This window comes from Amphiprion ocellaris, chromosome 14, assembly GCF_022539595.1.
Source record: "Amphiprion ocellaris isolate individual 3 ecotype Okinawa chromosome 14, ASM2253959v1, whole genome shotgun sequence".
NCBI lineage: Eukaryota > Metazoa > Chordata > Actinopteri > Pomacentridae > Amphiprion > Amphiprion ocellaris.
Window position 1 is genome coordinate 26056095 of NC_072779.1, and position 25096 is coordinate 26081190.

Genomic DNA, 25096 nt, shown 5'->3' on the forward strand with positions numbered 1-25096 from the left:
ATCCCTGGAGAGTTGTCTTGGTGGTACGAGGGGCACCTGCATAATATTCGGCAGATGGTTCTTATGTTGTGGCTGACATATGGCTGTGTATCCACAGGAGAGAGTCACGCAATAACACTAAAGAAAGGAGAAGCAGAAGAAGAAATGAGTTCTAAATTCAAGCTCTCTTCAGATAAAATTTATTAATGTTTGACTGTTCCTGTTGATAGAATGAGACATTAGCATACTTAAGGACCCACTGTCTTTGATATGGCCTGGTCTGGTTTACATTTCTGGCTCCTGTTTATTTACTTGTTTCAATTAGGCTTCCAGTGAGAAAACAGTCAAGGAAAGAAGAGAGGTGTTTGAAGTCTGGTGCATGGTGAAAGTTTGTTGACCTGCCAGTTTTTGTTCTTGAGTCTGAAAATCCTGAATCAAGTTTTCACAATATCTGTTGCTGCTGTGTAGGGAGACTCTGAGGCCACACACACTGACAGTCAAACTCAATAACAGGCAAATACCAAAATGGAAATATCAAGATGGGAAATCTCCATTTCAACACATTTCTGGCATGCTCAGATAAAGTACAAGCATTAGTCATGTGGAGTCTCCTTTCTAACTGCACATTCAATATTTTCAAAGTAAGTAATTTAATTCCCCATAGCTCTTTCAAAAAAAGTATCATTAAATTATATAATTTTATTTCTTTACTGTTTAGATCTTTTCTTGCTGCACACCTGTTTTCAACAGTAATTTGATTTCCTATTTAGGTCAAAGTAGGGTCGAAACATGAGCACTGAGTGTACCCTGCTGGTGGAATACACAAAGTAGAAGTAAAAACTATGCAATTAATGCAGCATAAACTCAGTGTTCTAAGTTTTTTTTTGTGTGAGAAAAACAAGGAAACTACTTGTACAAATGGTTGTTGGTCATTCTTCGCTGACTCATTACAACAATAAAGTTGATAACATCGTCTGAAAGCACAATGTTTGATTAAGCTTTATAATGAAAAGCAGCCAGTCAGGAAGAAAAGGTCATATAACTTTGCATTTCCTCTGTAAGAACAAGTTATCCAATGAACAACTATCAGATGAATATGAAATGACAGAGATGATCAAACAAGTCTCTAACAGTAGCATGATCCAGGCAAATAAAGGCAGTTCCACTGAGTGGGCCGATGTACGAAGGCACTTTGTACTCTGTCTATTCCATGTGTTTACACTCATCTGTATGTGTGTATAGGAAGGGTGCTCCCAGTGACGCACGGGGACAGTTTGACATTACGCAATGTAGCGCCAAAGCAATCTGGCAAAACTGAGGTGGGGCTGATACTTCCGGAGCAGTGTGAGACAAGGCAGGACTGGACAGGATGGGACGTGGGAGGGCAGGACAGTGGTGTGTGAGGCAACAGGAAACTGCAATGTCTTCTCTAGAGCAGTGCACTCCCTTTAGATGACACAGATTACTCTCTATAAACACAATTATTAAGCAGGCACAATGTTAATGCTAAAAAAAACACTCCCAGGACTTACATAGAAAAGGCCAGATGTTTACACACTTGTTACCAAAGCAGAAGACAAATAAGAAAATCTTTAGCGACCCAGAGAGAGAAGTCAAGAAACTCCCAGCACTGACCCAGTCAGACTGGATACTCCCCGTCCTCCCCACTGCCTCTTCAATGGGATCGTGCTACCCTGACATTCACGCACACAACTCATCAAGAGGAATGTTTATGTGGACAGGAAAAACTATATTCCTCTTGTTCACACCTCCCACCTCTACCTCACGTAATGTGTGTTTACCAAACACACACAGCAAGCCTGCCAACAGAGAGTGTTGCGTGACTTGGAGTACTTGTTCTCGTTCTTGTGCCCTTTTCCTCGCTATCAAATGCTGTGTCACTGTTTCTCACCTTACACTAAAGTCCAGTCCTATCATGTTGTCCAGGTGACTCAACATTAATGGACAGCCAAGCCCACAGCATTCAGGTAGCTACATTCTGTCCCATTTTCTTTGTGACTTGATTGCATGCATAGACAAATTGACACACAAGAACACATTTTATCTTTTTAGAAAGGCAAATAGATGATTAATACAAGGAAATATACAAAATACACAGGCAGAGAAGTATTTTTTTCCTCTGAGAAAGCATTGTTCCACACTATTTACTATAAACAAAGTCCGGGAGAGGGTTTATGTGTGTATACTGAAACAACTATTCCACCTCCGTGCTGTGTCCACTTTGACATGCACCCAATGCTGATGGTGTCTGCAGCCACTAAAAGACACATCAACACTCACAAAGTCCCTCTCTCTGACACAATGCGATCCATGCTGGAGGCATTGCTGGCATTCCTGTGGTGAGCTGCAGAAACAACGCCTGGTTCCTAAAATGAGTGGTATCCCCACTTTTAGGTATGTATACATCACCCAGATCTGAGACAAACAGTTTGGATCTTTTAACAAGTGTGTATGTGCGTGTTTGTGCGTGTCTGTGTGTGTGTCTGTGTGTCTGCATGTGTGCTGACGATATATCATCGGCATACAGCAGAGCATTTCAGTGGGAGCACAGGGAGAAAACAGAGAACTACCGTCAAACAATATTTAACGTAATGCTCCCTAAAATAAAACTTTAATCAAATTTGTGAGTGATTTTAATCACAACCTAAAAATTATGTGGGTAATTCTTTTATTGGCTCCCCGGGTAATAACTAAAGACTTTATAAGTCGCTCATGTATTTCAAAGTGAATCTATCAGCTCACTGTGAAGGTTTTATGAGAATGGTGGAATTCAAAAAAGTCTCTGCTAGATAGAAACATGTCAACTCCAAAATATAAGCCTATTTGAGAACGAATATAAAATGCCAGCCATCTGGAGACCAAGAGCCCATCATACAGGCTGTTATAATGACAGCTACAGGTAGATAGTGATAACTAACTTGATAAAAAATTACATAATTGTAATAAATTGTTCTTTAACCGCTATTCTGGACAAGTCTGAGGGGATTAGCTACAAGTTTGGCAGTTGCTCAGTGCCCCAGCTATTAAAAGGTGTGTGTTAGTGTGCTCACTGAGTGAGGATGTGAGTGCTGGTTGGCCACAAGTTTCTGTCGCGAAGAGCTAATGACACTGACTTCCAAGTCAGTTTAGTCTTAAAATGTTAAATACCTGACATAAAAACAAGTAGATTACTAACTTTTGTGCGTGACAGTGTTATTTGTATTAGCTTGCACATTTATTTATAACATAATGTTACAGTCTTCTAATAATGATTTAAATACAAAGCAGCTTGTGCAAATATTGGGCATTTTACATTTTAATTCTGTACAGGAAAACAGATGCTATGGAGAGATTGAATTTACAAAAAAATTTCATCATGTATCAAATGAGATTTCCAAAACCAGCACAAAAAAGCAAGCAGTGTGATCACAATAAGATTCAGTGCCCTGTAGGTTATATATACAATTTAAAAAACACATAGGTTTTGTTTCTGTCCCGGCATTCTATTCCTAATTGAAATTTTATGCACAAGGCAAAGATCAGATCAGATCTTTGTACTAAATCTAAGACCTTTGCAGATACGGCCCAAAATTGTCCCAGACACCACTAATGGTGTGGACTCCTCTTGTTAGTTTACAGTGGCAAATGTAGTTGCTTCTGAAGCCCAAACCAAGACACTAATGGGTGACCATAAACTGACCAGTTCTCAGTGACCACGACCGCAGGATGGTCCAGTCATTAACAGGTCGCTGTGGTTGTCAAGGGTCATTTAAGCACATTCGACACGGTTCGGCTAGCATAACCTGCTAACCACTTCTTACAGTGGGAGACTGCTGGAGGCTAAGTAGCACAAACATTAGAGGTTAGTTCGTTATGAAGAAGCCCTGGTCAGGATCTCTGAGGGAGGTAAGAGAACGCTGGACTGAGGCCAGTGATGGAGCAGAGACAGAGAGGAGGGGCAGGGGTGTTTAGAAGTGGGTGGTAAGTATATATACACACACACACACGCTTGATGGGTTGGTTCTGGTGATATATCCATGTGGTTTCACCATATGACCATGTTCAGAAACCTTTCCCAGCAGACAGACATACTCACTCTGACCCCAAATTTGCAATGAATGTGACTGTGATGCAAAAGTTCGGAACACCAAGTAAAAAAATTAAATAATCTTGCACTGTCTATGTGCTAAACGGAAAATGTAAATATGTTCATATGTCAATTTGCAATAGCTTTACTGATTAGAATTACCATTTGAGTTTTTTCTAAAATCGAATTATAAATTTCTGAAAAAAAGAAGTGCTTGTTATCGCTATGTTTTGCTTGCTTTAAATCCTTTATGGTTTAACAAATCTCTATAATTGAATTCATTAAAATGTAGCATTTTTTCTGCTTATGCCATCTTACCACTAAAATTCCTATTGAAATAAGTAGGTAAAAAATGATATATTTCTGAATGATTATTATAAGCAGTATGTTTGCTTCTGGATGTTGTTAACTCAATATGTTCTGTGGTTCATCTGTTGTAACAAAATATTATATTACTGAAAATGCTGCTATGGTATGCTAGTCGAATAGATTTGAAAGGGATACCTTTATTTTTATCTTAAACCTTTATCCTTAACTTTTTCATTATGACCTTCATTTACATTTGATTTCAGTTTTGTTGTGTTTATATACAAGAAGAGCCATAACAATTTGATTCAAACTAATTTGATCACATTTATGTAATTAAGGTTCATTGTAAACCCTCTTCAGCACTTTCTGTGAAGCTGCTTTTCTTTGACTCGTGTGACAGCAAGTTGAATATCTTTGTTAGCAGGACAAAGTGTTCACAAAAGGGATCACTCTAGATGTTTGACTTTTGTAATGGGTAATTTTTTTTAGTTTTCTAACTTATGGACTGAAAAAATAATGTAAATATTGTTTTTGCTGACACCCTAATCACAATAAAAAAATGTAGAAACTAAAATCATCAAAACTAAATATATCAATTACCTAAAGTAATGTATCACTCATTCTCTTCAAGAGCAATGACACTATGGATTAATTTCATCAAAGCACAGAATATATATACTCCCTCTCTGAGTGTGTTTAATTTTACTACTACAACAACAAAAGAAAATGTGAGTGGCCATAAAAAGTCCCTATCAGAAAAACAAGGAGGATGATGCAGCGACTGTTCCACATATCAGTCTGAGGGTGTGTGACAGTAACTGCAAAGCACAGCATGGCCTTTATGGAAGAATTTCAGAACAAAAGTATTCTTCAAAAAACCTAAACACCTGCAGTCTGCAAGCAGCGCTCTGGTTTGGTCTGGTCAGGTTTGGCTTGTTCTGAGAGAGTTGTTGGTGCCATTCCAGACTGGCTACACACTAAGCCTACTTTGGCCCGGGATTTGCTTCCTGTGGGTTGTGTGTGTGTGTCTTTCAGACCAAATGGTTATTGTACTTGGTATTAACAAGACTCCTGGGGCCTCCAAGACACAGACAGACGCATGCTTTGGATGGCTGAGGTGTGACAATTAAGATTGAGACACTATTACAGATACCGCATTCACAAGCACACACACACACACACATACACTCATACGAAGACACAAAGCTCCCATTGACACATCTTTCTGGTATTCATCTTTGATGAAGTTTGGTGAAGATGAGTAAGTCACAAGATGTTTGGGCAGATCCATTTGTCCAACCTTACAAGGAAGAAAATTAACTACTTAAAAATCATGAATGAAATCAATTGTGCTGTTTTTTTTTGTCAAAGGAAGTAAAATTCCTTTTTATATTTGAACCCAAAGCTTAGCAATTCCTGTCACAGCTGCAGCTTTACAGGTTACCAGTGTAAAACTGCCAACTAACATTTCTTTTTGGTAAGTAATACTGCCTCTTCAGCAGTGAGAGGATCAAATCCATACCCTAAAGTTCTGACATACTATCTAGACGTAGTTAAAAATTAATGGTTTCAAATTGAATTTAAGAAGTGTTGAAGTTAAAGCGAGAGTTCTGTTACTGCCAGCAGTGGTGAGTGAAGAGTAGCTTTTCAGCTTTTCAAAGAACTACTGAACTTGATCCTGATGTGTCACTTATGTTTTAGGTAACATATATGCAAGGTATCAATGCTCACTTAGGTGAGCAGAGGAATGATTATATTGTGCTGAGTCACGTCTGTCTGAGCATAGCAAAGCAAAAAAAAAAAAAAAAAAAAAAAGCGAAATTATGATCACTGTAAGGTTTATATATGCAGCAAATCCATGCCAATCAGAGTATATTCAACTCTTCCTGAAGAGCTGGCTCCAGTCCTTATCATCTCTGAGTTTAGGAACAACTCCCTAATCAAAACTTGTCAAGTGACAAAAAAAAAAAAAAAAAAAAAAAACACTTACACATAGTGGAAAATTTAAACCAGGTCATACAGACTAGCACAGTGTGTGAGTCACAGCTCAAACAAAGCAACCAGGTTTCTGTCTATGTGAATGTGAAGGTGACCTATTGTTTGCTTCTGGTGTTAGAACAAGTCTCGTCACTATAAAAACCACACAGTGATCAACTGAGTGAGAAGAGGCACCTCGCACACACGTGCAGCCCATCATCTGATAACCTTTCATGCTATTGCTGCATTTCTCTTACCCACATGTTCTTATCATATTCTGAACGTGTTGGGGAACTGCACCTAACAATAAAAGACCACCTCATTCAGAGAACTTTAAGAACCCAAGCAACCATGTGTGAATGTGATGCTAACAACAGTGCAGAGACAGTGTGTAGAAGTAATTTTCTCAGACCTGCTCAGCTCAGTGATAGTTGGCGCTAATTAAAGCTGTGCTCCTGGTAATTGCCCACAGCCAAAACTTAATTTTAGGGGGATTGCTGGGGAAAATCTGTATATTCTACACAAACCTCCTCTGTAACCTATAATTTAGCAATCCTAAAAGAAACTGAATATAGAAAACTGCAGAATGTCCCTTTATTTAGATGAGCCACTGGTTTAGTTTTTGAAAGACAAGGGACTATAAATCATAAGTCATAAGCAAACATGGTCAGATTTTTGCGACCCCATTTTTTTTCCAGTGACTGCTGACATTTATGCTCATGGAAAGACACAACATGTACAAGTCTCACTCATAAAACTGCTCAAAGTCAAGAGGGAGTGAAAAAAAGACTACCCTAGTTGCTATTATGTAAACAGCAACGTGCGCAGCTTCAATTATAATGACTTTAAGTCTTTGTTTCTGTTGATTTAACGTTGAGCACAACAATTTTCATGCTGCCCATAATGACTTAATGGCAACAGCCATTACTGAAAGTAATTTAATGGTGGATGACTCAGATGAGCTCTCTTCTAAAATATTTACAGCATTCCCAAGCTTTCAAGAGTCACACTCATTGCTAACCCCTTCTCAGTTAAAAGATGATTTATGGAGAGCAATGACACTAGTTGTCACGAGAAGACAAATACTTAAAAACATAAGTGGGGATGAACGCTGGCCCCTCATAATTGTGATCTTCACAATTGTTACGGCAGATACATGCACAGGTGCAGGACTTGCAGCATGAGTACATGTGAATGAATGCAATGATCCTCGTCTCCGCAGCCTGTGCCGAAATGAGATCTCCAATGTTCCTGCGTGATTTTATTGTTTTCATAGTTTGTATTGTAAGCACCCACCAACTACGTTCTCTCTCAAAACAGCTGGATAAAATACACTTAATGATGTGCCAAGTGTGCCTTTTTTCCTTCTCTATGCCAGAGTTCCAGCGTTTCATCTTTCTCCATTAACCAGCCCTGAAACATGTACAATGATCTCCCGCAGTTTCAGTGGGATGCAAACACAGCAAGGAGACACAGGGCAGCAATTGCCATTGTCCAAGAACAGGGGAGCTGCCACTTCTGCTCTGGTTTTATTGACTGGGATGATTTGCATGTTAGTGGCTGTGAACTGCCCTCTGCTGGTGGCTCTGCTGTGCATGGATAATATGTTCACTTGCTTCCCGCCAACCACTAAGGATGCGCGCTGTTAATATGTGATATGTGGTCATTTATTTCTAACAGAACAACTATTAACGCTACCAGACTGTCACATCAATTTCGCTGAGGTTAAACAGAAACCTTGCATCTAGGAGAGCCCAGTTCATTAAGTCAGCACTGTGTCAGCAGAAAACAAATTAACCGCAGATTTACTTGGAGGAAATGAGAGAATTAGCTTGGGAAGGTAGGGGAAGTCATATGACATCAGAGTCACATGTTAGGTCCTGTGAAAATAGCACAACAGTGAACCTTTACGATTATTAGACCTGCTAATATTTCCACCATTGCAAATCTTTACACAAAGACAGGAATAAAGATATTTTTTATAGTTTTATAATTCATTTTGTGCCTTCTGCATTCATGTCATTAGAACTGCAGTAAGTTGAACGATGCAGTGGAATGCTAAATATTTGTTATGTAAAGGTCCCACTTGTCTTTTCCAGAAAGCAGACAACATATTAATCACCAGCTGTTAGGCCGTCAGCCAAAATGTGAGTAAAATGCTGATAGTTGTGTCAATGTAATTAAGTACGTAAAGTAAAGCAATATTACTCTGAATAGATTTTTTTGACATTGCAAGAGCACTGGCACCCTCTACTGTCACTTCAAAAAAATTAATCAGGTCAGTTACAAAGTCTTAAGCACAATTTATCAGATATTATTTTCTCAAAAAATCTGTCTTTTTCTAATGGACTACTGACAGCAAACCTGGATTTAAATGTAATGTGGAATACTATTTTAAACTTCAAGAGCAACAAGTTATTTTTTTGAAATTTATTATATTGGACAGTAGAGAGTGAGAGACAGGAAATGTGAGTAGAACATTGGGGGAATGATATGCAGTAAATGGCCATAGGTCAGACTCTAACCCATGACCGCTGCACTGGGGACTATAACCCCTGTTTATGGGTCGCCCGCTCAGCCAACTGAGCTATCTGGGTGCTCAGCAACAAGTGATTTTCTTATCAACTAATCAACTGTTCATTTTTCCCACAGCCCATGGCGACATCTTTACATTTTTTATCGAAAATTCCAGGAAATTTAAGTCAAATTCATAAAGTCAAAAACAGTGCAAATTCTCATATATGATATGATATACATCCTCTTTGCTCATTACTTTTATCAGTACTTCATCTACTAGTTATTTACTGACATAAAGGTGAAGTCTGTAATTTTGAAATCCTGTGCACATATGAGCTCAGATACTTTCACATTCATGCACAGGACTCGCTGGAATAATGTTGTGTGGCTCAGTCCACGCACACAGTGCACACACAGAACTGAGAGACAGCAGACGGTGAGAAGACACACAATCTGAGAAAAAATCTCGCAATCCCTAGATTAAAATGTCTTTATTAAAATGACCTGTCTTAACTGGATTGGAATTTTTGGGACATAGTCCTGAGGTGGGTAAATTGACGTGTACAAGCTCAGTTTACCAATCAGGCGAGAGCACAGGTGTCTATTATCAGTCAAACAAGAGCTACAACAACAATACTACACCCTACCTGCAACACAGCTCCACAATCTAGTCAGCTGATTCCACATTTGAAGAAACATTTCTCAACTACTAAGAGTACCCAACCCAATTCAAATCCAATAGGACTATGATGGCATACCCAAATGGAAAACATTTTTTTGAATATCAGCTAATGATTTAGCAAAACAGATCAGGAATGAATTAGGTCCTAAAGGATTGCTAAATCTTTTAATAAGCTGAAAAAAAAACCAAACTAAAATCTCCTCAAACATAAAGTTTTGAGTTACAGGTTTCCTTCTTCATAGCAGCAAGACACTTTCAAAGTTTCAAATTTGTCACTCATTTCCCAGTGTGCTAACTTGTTCCAGGTTTGAAACCTTGTAAATGGCAATTTCAAAGTGCTATGTGTCAGTTCTGAAACATTAAAATTTGAGTTTCAACAGGGCAAATTTTTCTTTTAAAATGTTTGTGGATGTTCACTGCAAACTCTGGCCGTGCGGACAACACTCACTTTTTAGAGACCTTCCCAGACTATTGCAACTTTGTGAATCATATGACTTCTGGCCATGTTGTCCTGCAGCTGTGAAACTCCAAAACAGAGAGTCTGAAGAACAGTCCAACTTCAAGTTGTATTTCTTGATTAAGGTGGGATGACAGACTGATCCACCAATGGCTAGTGAGCACAAGATATGCAAACACGATGCATGAGTGAACATTCTAGCATTAAATCCAAATTCTGATGGCTAGCATTCGCTAAATCAAAACAACTCTTCGCTAATGGACTAATTAATAGTCCCAAGCTTGATATATTGTTGTCATAACCTGGACTCATATCAACACACAAATGAATGTGTATTTTCGATTGAAAACTGTTATTTTCTTAAAAATCTTTTTTTTTTTAAATTTTATAACTGTGACCAATTTTTGTCTTCCTGGTAGTCAATAAATCAGCCTACTGTACAGATTCCGCTCTCAGGTCTTCTCAGCTTCTCATATTCAGGTATGATTAGGACAACGCATCACGGATTATACCACACTGCAGACCTAATCAGATCCTGTGCAATCATAATAAAGTGTAGCACTTCTCCCCTGAGCAAGTTTACATCTATAGTATTGCACTTAGAGTAGCGTGGAGTCTGTGATTCTTAGAAAGACTGTTGTTTTTGGCAGGCAGCGAACAGACTGTGAGGAGATAGTCACTGAATTTGACAATAAGAGTACTGGATAAGTTATATACTCCACCTTTACCTGTAATTATGTTGGTGTGCTTCCCAAAAGTTGACATAGGTGTCAGTCTGGAAACTCAGGCCCATTTAAGTTTCTAATTTGAACCATTATTATAAAATCTTATGGATTGCATGGAAAACAGAGCCAGAGAGGTCAGGCTGCAAGTGGTAGATTTTTATATTTATGGAGACATCTTAGCAACCATTCTGAACTTGCTTGACCCAGTTACAATCACTGACCCAGTCCTAGTTCCCAAAAAACAGGCCAACATGTCTGCTACCATTCTCTAGTGTTCACTTACCACATAAATTCTAAAACTGTTTTACTATCAGAAATCTAAAATATCTTGTGAAGACCCACAAATGTACAAGATCGCATAGGAATCTAAATGAATCCTTTAAACAGTGCTCTACAGAAAAAAAATGTGCATAATAATAATTCTCTGAGGTCAGCTTTGTGCTTCTTAGGTATGGCTGAAGCACACAGAAAGGAAGCAGTAACTACATTAGACACAATGTCTTACACAAGTACACAAGTATGGTTAAACTAATAACTTAGGCCAATATTAGACTGCACACTTATTAAGGTTTCAACCAGTTGAAGATATTCATGTTCACAGTAATTATCCCTATAATTATTGTGACAGTGAATTAAAATTTCTAAAATAATATTTATTTTAATTAATCTAGATATCTGACAACAAAACTGATTTCAGTAAACTGTATAGAGAAGGTGGGCTGGCATCAGAAGGCTAGGTCTGTCAGTTGTACAAACCTGCAGTGTTGAAATGTAATTTCTGAGGCATTTCCATCCTACAAGGAGGCCATTTAGTGGGCAACACACTAATGTGTGACTTTGTTCAAGGTCAGGGGTGAAATAAAAATAAATACATAAATATAACATTTATTTGAACATCTATATGAAAAATCACCTATCAGCAGATCAAACCACCAAATATCTGCCATAGTATCAACCTTTCAAGAACAGTATCAGTAAACCTCTCCAAAAAAAATGCACAACAGCAGCTCCAGCAAGGAGCACCAAGGTCTGTCATGAACTCAATGACACCACAACCTGCAGTAGCAGCCACGCTCACTAGATGGTGACATCCTACATCAAAAGCTTCCAAAAAAGTGAGCTGGGTCACTAAGAAGCAGAAAAACTCTCACATTACATTTTTCAGCGTCACAGTTTGGCTTTTAAAAACAGCAGAATGGAGGACACGCACTTCAAAGTTTCCAGTTCAGCTCCGCTGGGCAAGGGCACACGAGAGTGACAGTGGACTCCCTGATGACAGATGGACTCGGAGCAGTGAAGACAAGCAGATGTTTTGGGACGCTGATCTGATCAGCAGTACAGACCCAACACCCCATGCTCTAAACTATGTAAAAATTGCTCAGGGAAGAAGAGAGTGAGGGCTGAAACAGAAAGAGAGAGAAGGAAAGGGGCAGTAAAACAGGGAGCTTAAGCTGAGAGACAAAAAAAGGAAAAGTGAGTAAGGGGAGGGAGTATCAGAGAAAGTGAGAGTGAGTGACACAGTGGGGAGTAGGAGAGTGGGGAGAAAGGAAAGAGAAAGAACTCTGAGAGGGGGAGGGAGAGTGTTTTTATCCTCATGTGCACTCAGTCAGAGGGGTCAGTGAGTGCGATTGTTCCTGGTCTGCCTGTCAAAACAGTGTGGCTACCACAGCGCCTATTCATCTCCGCCCCACTCTTAAATGCGTGCACACACAAACCCATACTAACGTATGCAAGTGCAAATGCATGGAGCCTCCAAAATCTTTTCACAATGCTCTTATTAAAACCATAGCAACAATTTAACAACAGCATCAACACAGATTTTTCAGACCTGCGTCACTGAACCACCATCATCCACTGTGGTTTAGTTTGAGCTCTGTGATCAGCATGCACAGGCAAGTCAATAACTGTAAAGTGAAAGTGGCAGGCAATTTGTTGTGAACAGTCACAGAAAACACTGCCTTACCAGGTAAAGGAGGAAGGTGTGCAGGCCAGTGCCAAGACCCACAGAGGAGAGGATGCCCAGGCCGACCCAGTAGGCGCACCACAGCGTCTTCTTCTCCATGTAGCGCACATACTGCGGAGGCCAGAGAGAGGGACGGTCAACCACATGGCAGAGACACATGCACAGAGTGTGAGGAAAACAGGGAGGGGGGGCATAGCGTGAGGAAGGGAGGGACAGAGTGAGGTACGAGAGCGAAAGTGTGCAAAACACAGGGCACTTTAAAGGGTGGGAGAGGCCATGTGAGTGGTAGAGAAAGAGAGGGAGAAGAAGAGAGTGAGAGAGAAACCTTTAGAGACAGAGGTTGTTGTTGAGTTTAGAGGACAGAGCCGTAGGGTAGGAGTGTTCAGCACACAGAGAAGAACAGCATCATTATTCTCTTTGGTGGCAGCCAGCTCTTACACAACTTGTAAACTAAGGCAAGCCAGCATCTCTCTATCTCCTGTTCATCCACCACTATCACTCCATCTATCGCTCTGTGCTCACCTCCTCCCTTGAGCCAAGGCAGGTTGTTTTCAGTAGGAAGCACTGAGTGTGTAGCTTACGGGAAGAGGGGAGGGGACAGGGGTGGAGGGGCTTTGGTGGGACCAAAAGACTCCATTTCCCAGGAAACCCAGCAAAATAAAAACAGCACATATTCCCTCTCTCTTTACTGGCAGAATGCTGGGAAGTGCAGTGCCAGACTATGGGTAATTGTTCCGTGTAGCTACTGAGAACTGATTGCACAACTTCTGAGCCTCTTCATATAACACTAAAACAATGTTTTACGGCAGTAGGTTTCAAAATCCTACAGGTCATGGCAGGAAAAACACAAAAAGTGTGTGTGTGTGTGGGGGGGGGGGGGGGGGGGTGACATTTACATTCACACTAAAGTTATCTTCATCATTCATGCAAGATTTAAATCAATGTTTAATGAATTGCACTTATATAGTTGGACAAGACCAATGTTTTTTCAGGGTAGATCATATCAATAAATGATATTTAGAACTGATATACTTTTATGTACAGTGGACACATACTCTATATAATTATGCAATAAAATGTAATCTTGGTGTAAAAACTTGAAGTATACAAACTACTAGCCAAAACTTTGCTAAAATGACTTTGTTTATTTACATTTTACATATGCTTAACTAAAAGAGAACATTTCACTTAACACGTAAAAAGTCATATAGTACTGTTGGTGGAACACTGCTCAGTATTCACTACAGAGAAACAGTAGTGGCTGCATCAAAGTTACAGTAGCACATTTTAAAATCAATTTTATTTAAAAACAACAAAACACTATCAATATATTAATAAATGCAATAATCAGCCAGGCCAATAACGAGTCAACTCATATAATATAGCATCTGCTTGAGTTTCTTGCTACAGTTTCCTGTGAACAGATGAAGCATCAACCCTGTATGTATAGGGGCCTGCTCGAATACTGAGCCACTGCTGCATCAAATATACATATTAGATTCAGCATTACACTGATAAAAAGGTAGAAAATTGTAACGTACGCAATATGATTATAAGGCCATTGACCACTACAGAAACAAATATCTAAGTGTGTCCCTACAAGAGTATGTATGTACAATGTCGGCCTAACAAGCTGGACAAATGAGGTTACGTAGCAGACCCTTCACAGCATTGAAGAAGGGTCATAATATGTTATAAAATACACGTGTAATATTCAGTCACCTTCTGGTGTGTTCCTTCAATACGGTAGGCAATGGAGAGGAGGATAAGCAGGATCAGCAGGCCAAACACAGTCTGTCTTTGCTGCCAGAGCCTGGATGAAGAAGAGAATGAAGGCAGACAATGAAGGGCCAAAGGTGAAAGGAATACGAGGCAGCGAGAAAAAGGTGAAAATGAAGGAGAAGGCAGAGAAGAAAAAAATGATGAGCAATCACTGGAACTATGTCTGAGGAAGTACTGGTGGAAGAAAAAATTTCAACTCGGGGAGAGAGACATCTGCTGGAAACCACTCACACCTCTTAAATTCATCACCAGTTTTATTAATAGGAGCAGCATGTTCTCAACTGGGTAACAGATGTGGGCCATATTTGCACATATACTCACCTTGAGCTTTATTAGGAACACCTGTGCAGTCGAATGCAATCCAGTACAACAGATCTGCCATACATTCTACTTTATGTTCACATCATTAACATACTAGGAGGTGTGAAAATATTTCGATATAATGCAGCTAAGTACCACAAGCACCATCCGCTACAACCTCTATAATAAACATAAAGTGGATTTAAAACCTTTCTGCCAAAGTTAACAAAAAATGAAAATGCAGAAGCTTCAAAAATATTCGAGTAACAGCTGATGAAGTTAGCAGTTTTCGCGGTAGACTATGCTAATGTGTAAATGTAAGGGAATGAATTCAAGTTTATAAAATATTGACGATTTAAGCTCTGAAACTTTGACTCGATATCTTGAGTTAATTTAGCTGATAATCTACTTTACACACACGCCAAGGCATGCACAGGCGTTTTGACAGAAGGCTTTTACTTGGAAAGCTAAAGTTAGCTAGTTATCGTTAGCCTGCTAATGTTCGATGTTAAGCTAACCGTATTCAGCCGTTGAGTATTTTGGCTAACTGTCGTTTACAAAGTTAGCTAGCGTTTCGCTTCTAATAAGTCTCTATCGTCGAAACATTTTGCTCTCTTTCATAATTTTACTTACTGTGCATGTGATTTTTGCAGGCCTAATGAGTTAGATGAGAAAAGTCAGATAACCATCACATGCTGGAACTTGTTCTAATATGTGCAAACTTGCAGAAAAGAGGAATTTTAAAACTTTGGCATCTCCTAGGAATGAATGATCGGATTGGCTGGAAGTGGTTCAAATATGTGAAGCAGTAGTAGAAATTAGCAGAAATTAAAGAGACAGCTGAATAATGCATTTGATTATGAGTGACAGAAAACTGAGAGAAAATGTTAAGCTATATAAGCACCTGAATCACTGAATATATAAATGACTGCACATATACTAAATATTTCTATCAGGAGAGAACAAATGAGCGAAAACCTTAAAGTCTGCTCAACTGAGAGGGACAACTGAAATGACCTAATAAGCTGTACAGCTCTAACATTTATTTCATTCCCTCTGCTCATTCATTCAAACAACTTCAAACTAAGCATGGCACTTGTTCAAGGGCCCAGCAGTAAACCCACCAACTCTGACAAACTCCTTGACTGATTAGTGAGACACATTTGTACCTTCACACATGAAGACAAGTGCATAATCACAACTGCACAAAACAATTTTTTTAAACAGCAGCTCTGTTGCTGTTTTTATTGTAGTTAATATTTTGTTCAATCTTGTCAAACAATAAAAGATGTAAGGAACATGCTGTTAAATTTAGTTTTTAAAAAAAATTTTGTTCTGTTCTTTTAAACTGTGTTATTAACATAGCATGTTGATATATATTTACATAACGATAATATAGCTGCGTGTTATCTCCTGTATTTTGTAGGTATTCATTTTTGTTGCTGTGGTCCTATTCTTGGGACCTGTAACATTAACGTGAAATGTGTGGACATAATAATTAACAATGGTTTCTTTACATTTACACGTAATGAAAGATGATTAATTACTGATTATTCGTCTCACGGGTACAGACAGGCAGAGGCTGAGGGGAAGAGGATCGACCTGAATCTAGTCAGGCTGAGGTTTGGTCTCACTAGTTTTCTTGAAGAAATTAAGGAACCTCTTCAACAAGGGCTTCTTCTTTTTTGGGTTACTGTCCTCCACTTCCTGTACACAATCTTTTTTTTTTGGTTCAAGTTCTCTTTTTCTTTTGAATGTGCCATCTTTAGGTCTGATGTTAGGTGACACCCACTGGCACTGTTCTTGAAATTGCAGCTGAATTTTTGAAGTTTTTAGTTGGGAGTTTTCGTCCACCTGTTCAGCCAGACAGGTAACAGCCTCCTTCTTTTGTCTTTTGAGTTCTTCAAAAGATGACACATTTGTTCAATTGTTACTGAAGCATTTCTATATTTTAGTTTTTCTTTATAGAGATTCACGGACAGATTGGCGATCTGTCTCGTGGACTCTGCCTCTTGAACTCCTAGTTTGTTTTAAATGTAAGATTTGCGCTTTAGCAGACAGATTTTCATCAGCTACGAACTCTGGTTTGGATCTAACTTTGGGCTCTGGCTCTTGTCTAACTATAGGCTCTGTCTAACTATAGCCTCCGTGTGGCCACGGGCTCTGGCCCAGATCTAGCTGTGGGCACTGGCCCAGATCTAGCTGTGGGCTCTGACCCGGGTCTGACCGTGGGCTCTGGACCAGGTCTAGCTGTGGGTTGTGACCTGGGCCTGGCCGCAAGTTCTGGCACGGGTCTGGCCATGGGCTCTGGCTCGGGTCTATCTCCAGACTCTGGCTTGGGTCTATCTCCTTGCTCTGGCTCTGGTCTATCTCCGGGCACTGGCTCGGGTCTATCTCTTTGCTCTGGCTCTTGTCTATCTCCGGGTACTGGCCCAGGTCCATCTGAAGGCTCTGGCTCGGGCTCTGTTTCCTGGGTTACAGCGCCCTCTTCGCTGTCAGGGTCCGTTGGGGATGCAGGGATGGCTTGTGGCACCGTCAACTCAAATGTAACTTTGAGACAGGATTTTTTTTTTTTTAGTGCTCTGTCTCTTAGGTCCATTATGTTGTATCTCATCTACTGTACTACAGACAAAAAAAATGACTTTGTTCTCTCTGTAGAGCAGGAAAATCTTCTGTATTGAGAATGTCTGAGTCCAGCAGGTCAGCTTCCTGGGGGCCTGGTACCTTTGTCAAGGGGCTTGGAGGCAGGTTCAGGTCTTGGGGCTGACATTCTGATTGCTGTTGCTCATCTGCTATTTCCTCTAGCTGCTTAAGGCAGGACAGGAAACGATTGAAAAAGTTGTACTTTTTAATTGCTGAAAAACCTTATAAGATAAATAAGTGCGCATAAGACTCTTTTGTCAAAAGCATCCTTGACACCCACCATCACATTATGTCCATCCAGCTTTTTGTTTCCTTCTTTTGGCTGCAGGTTGTGGGTCAATGTTGCATTGTTTTGCACTTTATTTCCAGAACTTTTCAAAGTAGGCTTCATCCCTACAGTCTTTAAGAGTCTGTACAAGAGCTTCAACTAAATCCACAGCTTAACTGAAGTCATACTTGCTTACACACACTAATAAAAACATGTACAAACACATTTTTCATGTCATATATAAATAAAAACAGATGCATTTTTTTTAAACTGTCTATACATTATTCAGTGACTATATTATGGAATCTTTCAAATGTTACAAAATCAGTACAAACCTTTTCTGGTTTTCCAGATCACACTTTTTTCTCTAAGTGTGTACTACAGCTGTCCTCATGCAGTATGCATACAGTTTGAACATACGCTATATTGCCAAAAGTATTCATTCACCCATCCAAATAATCAGAATTAGGTGTTCCAATCACTTCCATGGCCACAGATGTATAAAATCAACCACCTAGGCATGCAGACTGCTTTTACAAACATTTGTGAAAGAATGGGTCGCTCTCAGGAGCTCAGTGAATTCCAATGTGGAACTGTGATAGGATGCCACCTGTGCAACAAATCCAGTCGTGACATTTCCTCGCTCCTAAATATTTCACAGTCAACTGTCAGCTGTATTATAAGAAAGTGGAAGTGTGTGGGAACGACAGCAACTCAGCCACAAAGTGGTAGGCCACGTAAACTGATGGAGCGGGGTCAGCGGATCCTGAGGCTCATAGTGCCAAGAGGTCACCAACTTTCTGCAGAGTCAATCGCTACAGACCTTCAAACTTCATGTGGCCTTCAGATTAGCTCAAGAACAGTGCTTCAGCAGAGAGCTTCATGGAATGGGTTTCCATGGCTGAGCAGCTGCATCCAAGCCGTACATCACCAAGTGCAATGCAAAGCGTCAGATGCAGTGGTGTAAAGCAGCCACCACTGGACTCTAGAGCAGTGGAGACGCGTTCTCTGGAGTGACGAATCACGCTTCTCCATCTGGCAATCTGATGGACAAGTCTGGGTCTGGCGGTTGCCAGGAGAACGATACTTTTCGGACTGCATTTTGCCAAGTGTAAAGTTTAGTGGAGGGGGGATTATGGTGTGGGGTTGTTTTTCAGGAGCTGGGCTTGGCCCCTTAGTTCCAGTGAAAGGAACTCTGAATGCTTCAGCATACCAAGACATTTTGGACAATTCCATGCTCCCAACTTTGTAGGAACAGTTTGGAGCTGGCCCCTTCCTCTTCCAACATGACTATGCACCAGTGCACAAAGCAAGGTCCATAAAGACATGGATGACAGAGTCTGGTGTGGATGAACTTGACTGGCCTTCACAGAGTCCTGACCTCAACCCGATAGAACACCTTTGTGGGAGGAATCAGAGCAGAGACTGAGAGCCAGGCCTTCTGGTCCAACATCAGTGTGTGACCTCACAAATGCGCTTCTGGAAGAATGGTCAAAAATTCCCATAAACACACTCCTAAACCTTGTGGACAGCCTTCCCAGAAGAGTTGAAGCTGTTATAGCTGCAAAGGGTGGACCAACGTCATATTGAACCCTATGGATTAGGAATGGGATGTCACTTACATTCATATGCGAGTCAAGGCAGGTGAGCGAATACTTTTGGCAATATAGTGTATATTACTTTGTCATAATAGCACTCCTTCCGCTCTGTAGTGGGAAATAAACTGTCAGTTGTATGTGCACTCTTGGCGACTTCAGGATGTTTATACTCATGCAAGACACTGTGACATAACTGCTCAGTTGGAATGGCTATAAAGGCATGTTGGCTGGTGTACGGTAAAATCCAACCGGATGTAGCAGGACATCCTATCATTTACAGCATTTAACATAGCTACTGTGTGTTGGGACAAACTAAATCTTTTTCTGGCATACTTGCATTATTTCTACAAAAATGTTGCTTATTGTTGATTGAAAAATACCTTCAGCAGATCGTTTGTATAAAATATAGCATATAACCAATCAGGAATGACTTATATCCTTAACCTGGTCTGAGATATCGAAATAATTTGACTCAAGGGCACCAACAGTTCTATTATGAATTTTAAACAAAAATTTGCATTAATTTGACCGAAAGGATTTCTTAAATGTCATATATGTCTTTCCAAATCTTCCTATTGTTTCACAAGCCATTTACAGAAGAAGAAAGTGCAGAGTCACAGTATGTTGCCTTAAGTATTGCCTGTGCATATGCTGTAAATTACGAACCACTTCCAACAACAACCAGGATAAACTTCTCAGTGCGCCCATAGTCCACGCTATAATGTCTGCGCATGCAGGGTTTGTCCCTGCAGCAGTTATAGCAGCATGTGTTTTCAGTGTTGTTGAACAGCAGCTTCTCTCAGTCAGAACACTGCTCGTGGTGCTTGCGGCTCACCACTTCCTCTTGTAGTTTAGAAAATAAACACGTTGTCCTGACACGTTCAACCATGAAGGCCCCCCTGAGAGTACAGTCTGACCTTCTTCTGGGCCCTTGGAGTCAACAAAGACTAGAAGGTGTGTAAAAAACGTGTTGTGTAGACTGGGGAATTCGCCATCAATGCAAATTCTGACGTAGTTGTTGCTGTTGCTCTGTGGGTGAGTTAGCACTAGTCTGTGAGACGGAAAGTCATTATCAGTTCTGTCAGCACTAAGTATGAGGAGTAATGAGGGAAAAAAATGATAAACCATTCCTGCGATGTTTTCCCTATGCTCTGTTAAAGGCCATCTGAAGACTAAACTATGAGGGAGAGGGCCTCCTGGATAGATAGCACTGAGACGTCAAGGTCACCTCTGGTGGTGTAAAGGAGACTGTGGACAGTGTACGAGTGCTATTTTTTCAGTTGTTATATCCTCTGTCTGAGAATGTGAGACATCTCCTTTACAGATAAAACTGACAGAAAAACGCTGCTTAGCCGCATCGGTGCATAAATATTACATATAAAATCATCATTTATATGCTACCTTCTCATGACCAAACCCACAGCACATTTACATTTGTAAATTCATCTTCAGCATTTTATAGCTTGACCACGCACTTTCTTCATTTCATTTCATTTAATTTCTTCATTGAATTTCTTTAAACAGCTTGTACATCACATGCCACACATGCTTCAGTTGAAACATTGGTATGTTTTCAACTGTAAATTCAGGGGTAGTGACTGACTCATATGGTTCATTCAATGACTAATTATTTTGAAAGTTTTCAGTCAATGGCTTATAATCTTATTGATTAGATACAGTTTTTTTGATGTTCAGCAGCTACAGTGTGCAACAGTTTAGCCACACATGAACAGATCCTCAGTAATGGCAGTAGCAGAGGTGCTGTCAGGTATAACACCGATAAGAAACAGAATCCTAATGTGAAGCATTGCCTAGGGCTAGCAAGGTGACTTACTTGTCATCCTACAACCATCCCAAATGACCAGTCGGATAAATGTTTTATGACCGTGACTCCTCCAGAGTGGCAAGTAGAATCTGGGGGATCCATGCATTCATTTTCAGAGCCTTGTAAACTACTTAGCTGGTTGAAGGCTTGCTACATCACAATTCTCAGGTAATGTATCTATCCTTTCTCACTACCGAATGTGACTAAATAAGACCGTAAGCATGTTGTTAAGAGTGACCAATTAAATCCAGACAGGTGACAAGCTAAAGGAATAACTTAAAACCCTTGACCCTTATAGTTAGGAGGTCCAGTCGCTTTGTTGTGCTGTGGGGGGCTTTTTGCTGTCATGGTTTGGGTTCACTTGTCTCCTTCCAAGGAAGGCTTGCTGTAAATCAATACAAAGATTTTCTGAGAGATCCCTTTATTCTATAATGAAACATTTCTGTCCTGATGGAAGTTGTCCTTTCTAGGGTGGCAATGCCCCCACAAGGGGCATATGTGCCACCAAACAGTTGAATGAAAATTGTGTGAAATGTGTTATGGCCTCCTTTAGATCTCAACTCAACTGAACACTTACGGGAGATGGGGCAAGGAATTGGACAGCACTCTCCACCACCACCATCAAAACACCAAATTAAGGAATATCTTTTGGAAGAATAGTTATTAATCCCTCCAATAGAGCTGCAGAAACTAAGAATCAATGCCAAGGCATTATTCTGATGGCACCTGGTGTTCCAGCACATTACAAAGACACTTTATGTTGGTTTTTCATGGAATTTGTCACCTATCAGTATATTGAGCTTTCAGTCTGTGAATTTAAGTCATACTGTTTTCTTTCAGTTAACATTACATTCAGCATCGACACATTTCCCATTTTTCACAGCACCCACACAGTGCAATGAAATTGACCTAAGGGGGAACGTTACACTGACAAAGCCATCTCCACTGGAGACTCTACATTCATATTTTTGTTCACTGGTGGGGTGAAATAACTGTCAGCTAATTCTGTTAATTGGTCAGCCAGTTATTGCAGATTTTCTTAAAATGGCATTTAATCAGCTCAATTTACTGTTCGATCTCTATTCTCTTACTGATCCAAAAGCATTAATTCATGATGCCACTAGTCAAATAGAAGCTAGAGGAAACACCTTAAGTGCACCTGTGCAGAAACAAGGCAGTGTTTGCTGAAATTTTGTGTCCTAATTTTATCCTCACCTGCATATCCACCCTTTAAGAGTGATGAGCAGCTCCAGAGTGAAGTAGTGGAGTGTGAGCAGAGGTTTCTTCCACAATACCAGGGTTTCACGCTCTTCCCTGTCCCTCTGCTTCCTCTCATCCACAGCAAGCTCTGAGTCTAGCCACACAGCATGGGCGTTGTAAGCACACACAAATAAACATAGTGATTAACACAATAAATGAAAAGTGTGCAGATAAAAGAAACAGCTTTTGCATCAGTGTAATTTTATTTAATTAGATATGCATCAGCAACACATCAAGGGTTGTGTCATTCAAAACTCAAATGAGATGTGATAGTTGAAAAAAATGTTAATGTAAGAAAGAAAGAGATGACAAGAAAGAGACAAGAAGATGATAAAAAGGCAGTTTTTGTTAGACATTTTAATAGTAATGTACTAGTAATAAAACTATCTTTAAGCATGGGTTTGCACTGTTGCCCAGCTATTTTTTTCGGTGTCTTTTGTTTTCACCTATAGGCTCTCCATTTTGTTGTTCCTTCGCACCAACACGCCTCTGAGGTAGTTCACCTGCAGCTCCACACTCTGCCATGTCGTTTCCCTGCAAGGAGCCCTGCTGCGAGAAGAGACAGGCCTTCAGCACAGCATCACACATCACAACATCACGCTCACCACATCTTAAACTGATACTGCTCCAAAGCAAACACAGATTCACATGCAGTAGCACACAGAACCTCCAGACACCCTCAACCATGCCTGTGCCATACCAGCTGACCAGCCGGTGTTATCCTTCTTCTGCATCTGTGCATGACCTAATGAGTACTTTCACTGGTAACAACGTTGATACTGAGAGCACATGCAAGCCTTATATATTCTTCTGTGTGAACACTCCTGCAGGCATAATTTTTCCTTAGTGATTAAGACACTGTGGAAGGATTGTTAATATGCGTAAATGATGTATTAAAGAGTTTTGTTTTCTCATTACCGTTACTCACAGGAGATCTGCACACCTTTGCCTGCAGCCATGTGAGCACCCCACTAAAGAGCCTCTGGTCTCTCAGGAATCTGTCAGTGAGCAGCGAGATGGGGACTCTGACACTGAGGTATGCAGCTCACCATCTGTTGGAACTTTCAGTTCCTCACTCTCTCTCTCTCTCTCTCTCTCTCTAGCCTAATCCCTCTATCCTGTGCCCTAGCTTTGGGCCTCTGGTTACTGTTTCCATGTATTCACACTCACTTTGTTTTGGGGCTGCAGGCACTGTAGAGCAGTGATATTACAGTGCCTTTTCGAAACCTGCACCAGTTTAGTTGATAGATTCTGTTAATTGCAAGGAAATGTGTCTTTCTTCCATTAGCTTAAGATCACTCCTCCAGTAGCAGTGACATTTCCAATAATTGCTTGCAGCAGGCCAAGGACCTCAATAACTGTTCGACCACTGGGTGGGTGAAACATGTTTAAGTGTTAAGTCTTATGCTGAAAGACACACATCAAGATCACTGGACAATGAGACTGTGAGAATTTTGTAATCGGATTCATGCAACTCAGGTGTCATTCAGAGGAAAATAAAAATACTCTCGGACAATTAGACTGCAAGACACATTGGAGAGCTTGGCTTTCTCAGAGAATCGCAAACAAAAGCTTTTCATCACAGATTTTAAACACTGACTACACACACTCACACACTAGAAACACTCAGCCAATGCTTCATGCACTGTGGTATTTAATACACCCTATTATTTCTCCTCTTGTACTGGAGAGAACAAAACATTGTCCAACAAAGGGACTCAACAAAGTGTGTCAATGTAAAATATCCTCTTAGCAGCCCAAATTATAGAAATTGATGCCGTACAGGTCAATATCTGTAAAACATGCACGCCAGCTGCAAGTATGAGCTTTATTACACAGTTAATCTGATCATAAATTAAATTTAAATGCACAAGCAGTACCTAGTAAACAGTTTCGTAACAGCACTTCTTCTTGTGTGAGACTCAGTAGCACAGCTCTGCTCCAGCGCTCAATTGCGCAATCACTTCTACCAAAACAGCTCAGACCTGTTGAGTAACTCCAGTGCGAGGGACAATGAGAAACTCAACCCAGAGCACATACACTTCAGGATGAGAAATTTAATAAGCTGTAATCAATTTCCACATTTCAAACAAGAATAACCACAGCGTACTGCAGAGAGATGACAAATTCACAAAGTGCAAAACAAAAGCAGGGCTGTAATATAACCCCATGGTGTATTTTAGCAATGCATCATGTAGAGAGAGTAAACTCACCGTTCAGCTGATGTTTAATCCACAACGAGCTCTGAGCTCAAGTATAAACCTGTGGTGAACCCCCAGTGGCAATGTAGGGCAACATACGCTACCCATGAACTGCATCATAACTTGAGTGCAGGGTGTGGTGGTAAAGGGGGCCAGTGAGAGATAGGGCACTGATGCAGGGCTGATGGGGGAGGAGGGGGGAAAGAAGGTTGACAGAAGAGATACACAAAAAGAGGCAGAGATTTCATCATTTGCCTGCTAAACCCTCCAGAGAGCCAGTCTAATTAAAGGTCTATAAATAAGTGGATCACTTTCCTGGAGCGCACTTCTAACACTTCTCAGTCCTCCGTAGGTTTCACACAGAGAGTGAATGAATGGCATTTGGGCAAAGAGAGCTCAACTAATTCCCAAAATGAAAAAAAGAAACACTCAGGGCATCATGTTTTTTAGGTCATAACTAGAGACAGAAAAGCTCGGCTGTGTATCGCCATGTTTGAGCTTCTGCGTCATCTTGTTTGCCAGA

General features: G+C 40.4%; 1 protein-coding gene across 7 annotated transcripts in view; it reads right to left on the bottom strand.

Moving 5' to 3' along the window:
• LOC111566699 (vacuole membrane protein 1-like) overlaps positions 1-24740 on the bottom strand; it is a 64961-nt gene extending 40221 nt beyond the window's left edge. The window contains exons 1-6 of one of the 7 annotated variants that reach the window (XM_055017458.1): positions 24586-24721; positions 24253-24357; positions 22819-22921; positions 22328-22466; positions 14419-14509; positions 12697-12807 (exon numbers count right to left, since the gene is read on the bottom strand). In XM_055017458.1, the coding sequence (XP_054873433.1) occupies positions 12697-12807; positions 14419-14509; positions 22328-22466; positions 22819-22897 (420 nt within the window). In that variant the 5' untranslated portion in view covers positions 22898-22921; positions 24253-24357; positions 24586-24721. Of the gene's footprint in view, positions 1-12696; positions 12808-14418; positions 14510-22327; positions 22467-22818; positions 22922-24252; positions 24369-24585 lie in introns of all 7 variants that reach the window. The other 6 variants (XM_035946886.2, XM_023267440.3, XM_055017456.1 and 3 more) reach the window with 6 other exon arrangements.
• Positions 24741-25096: the final 356 nt, after the last annotated feature.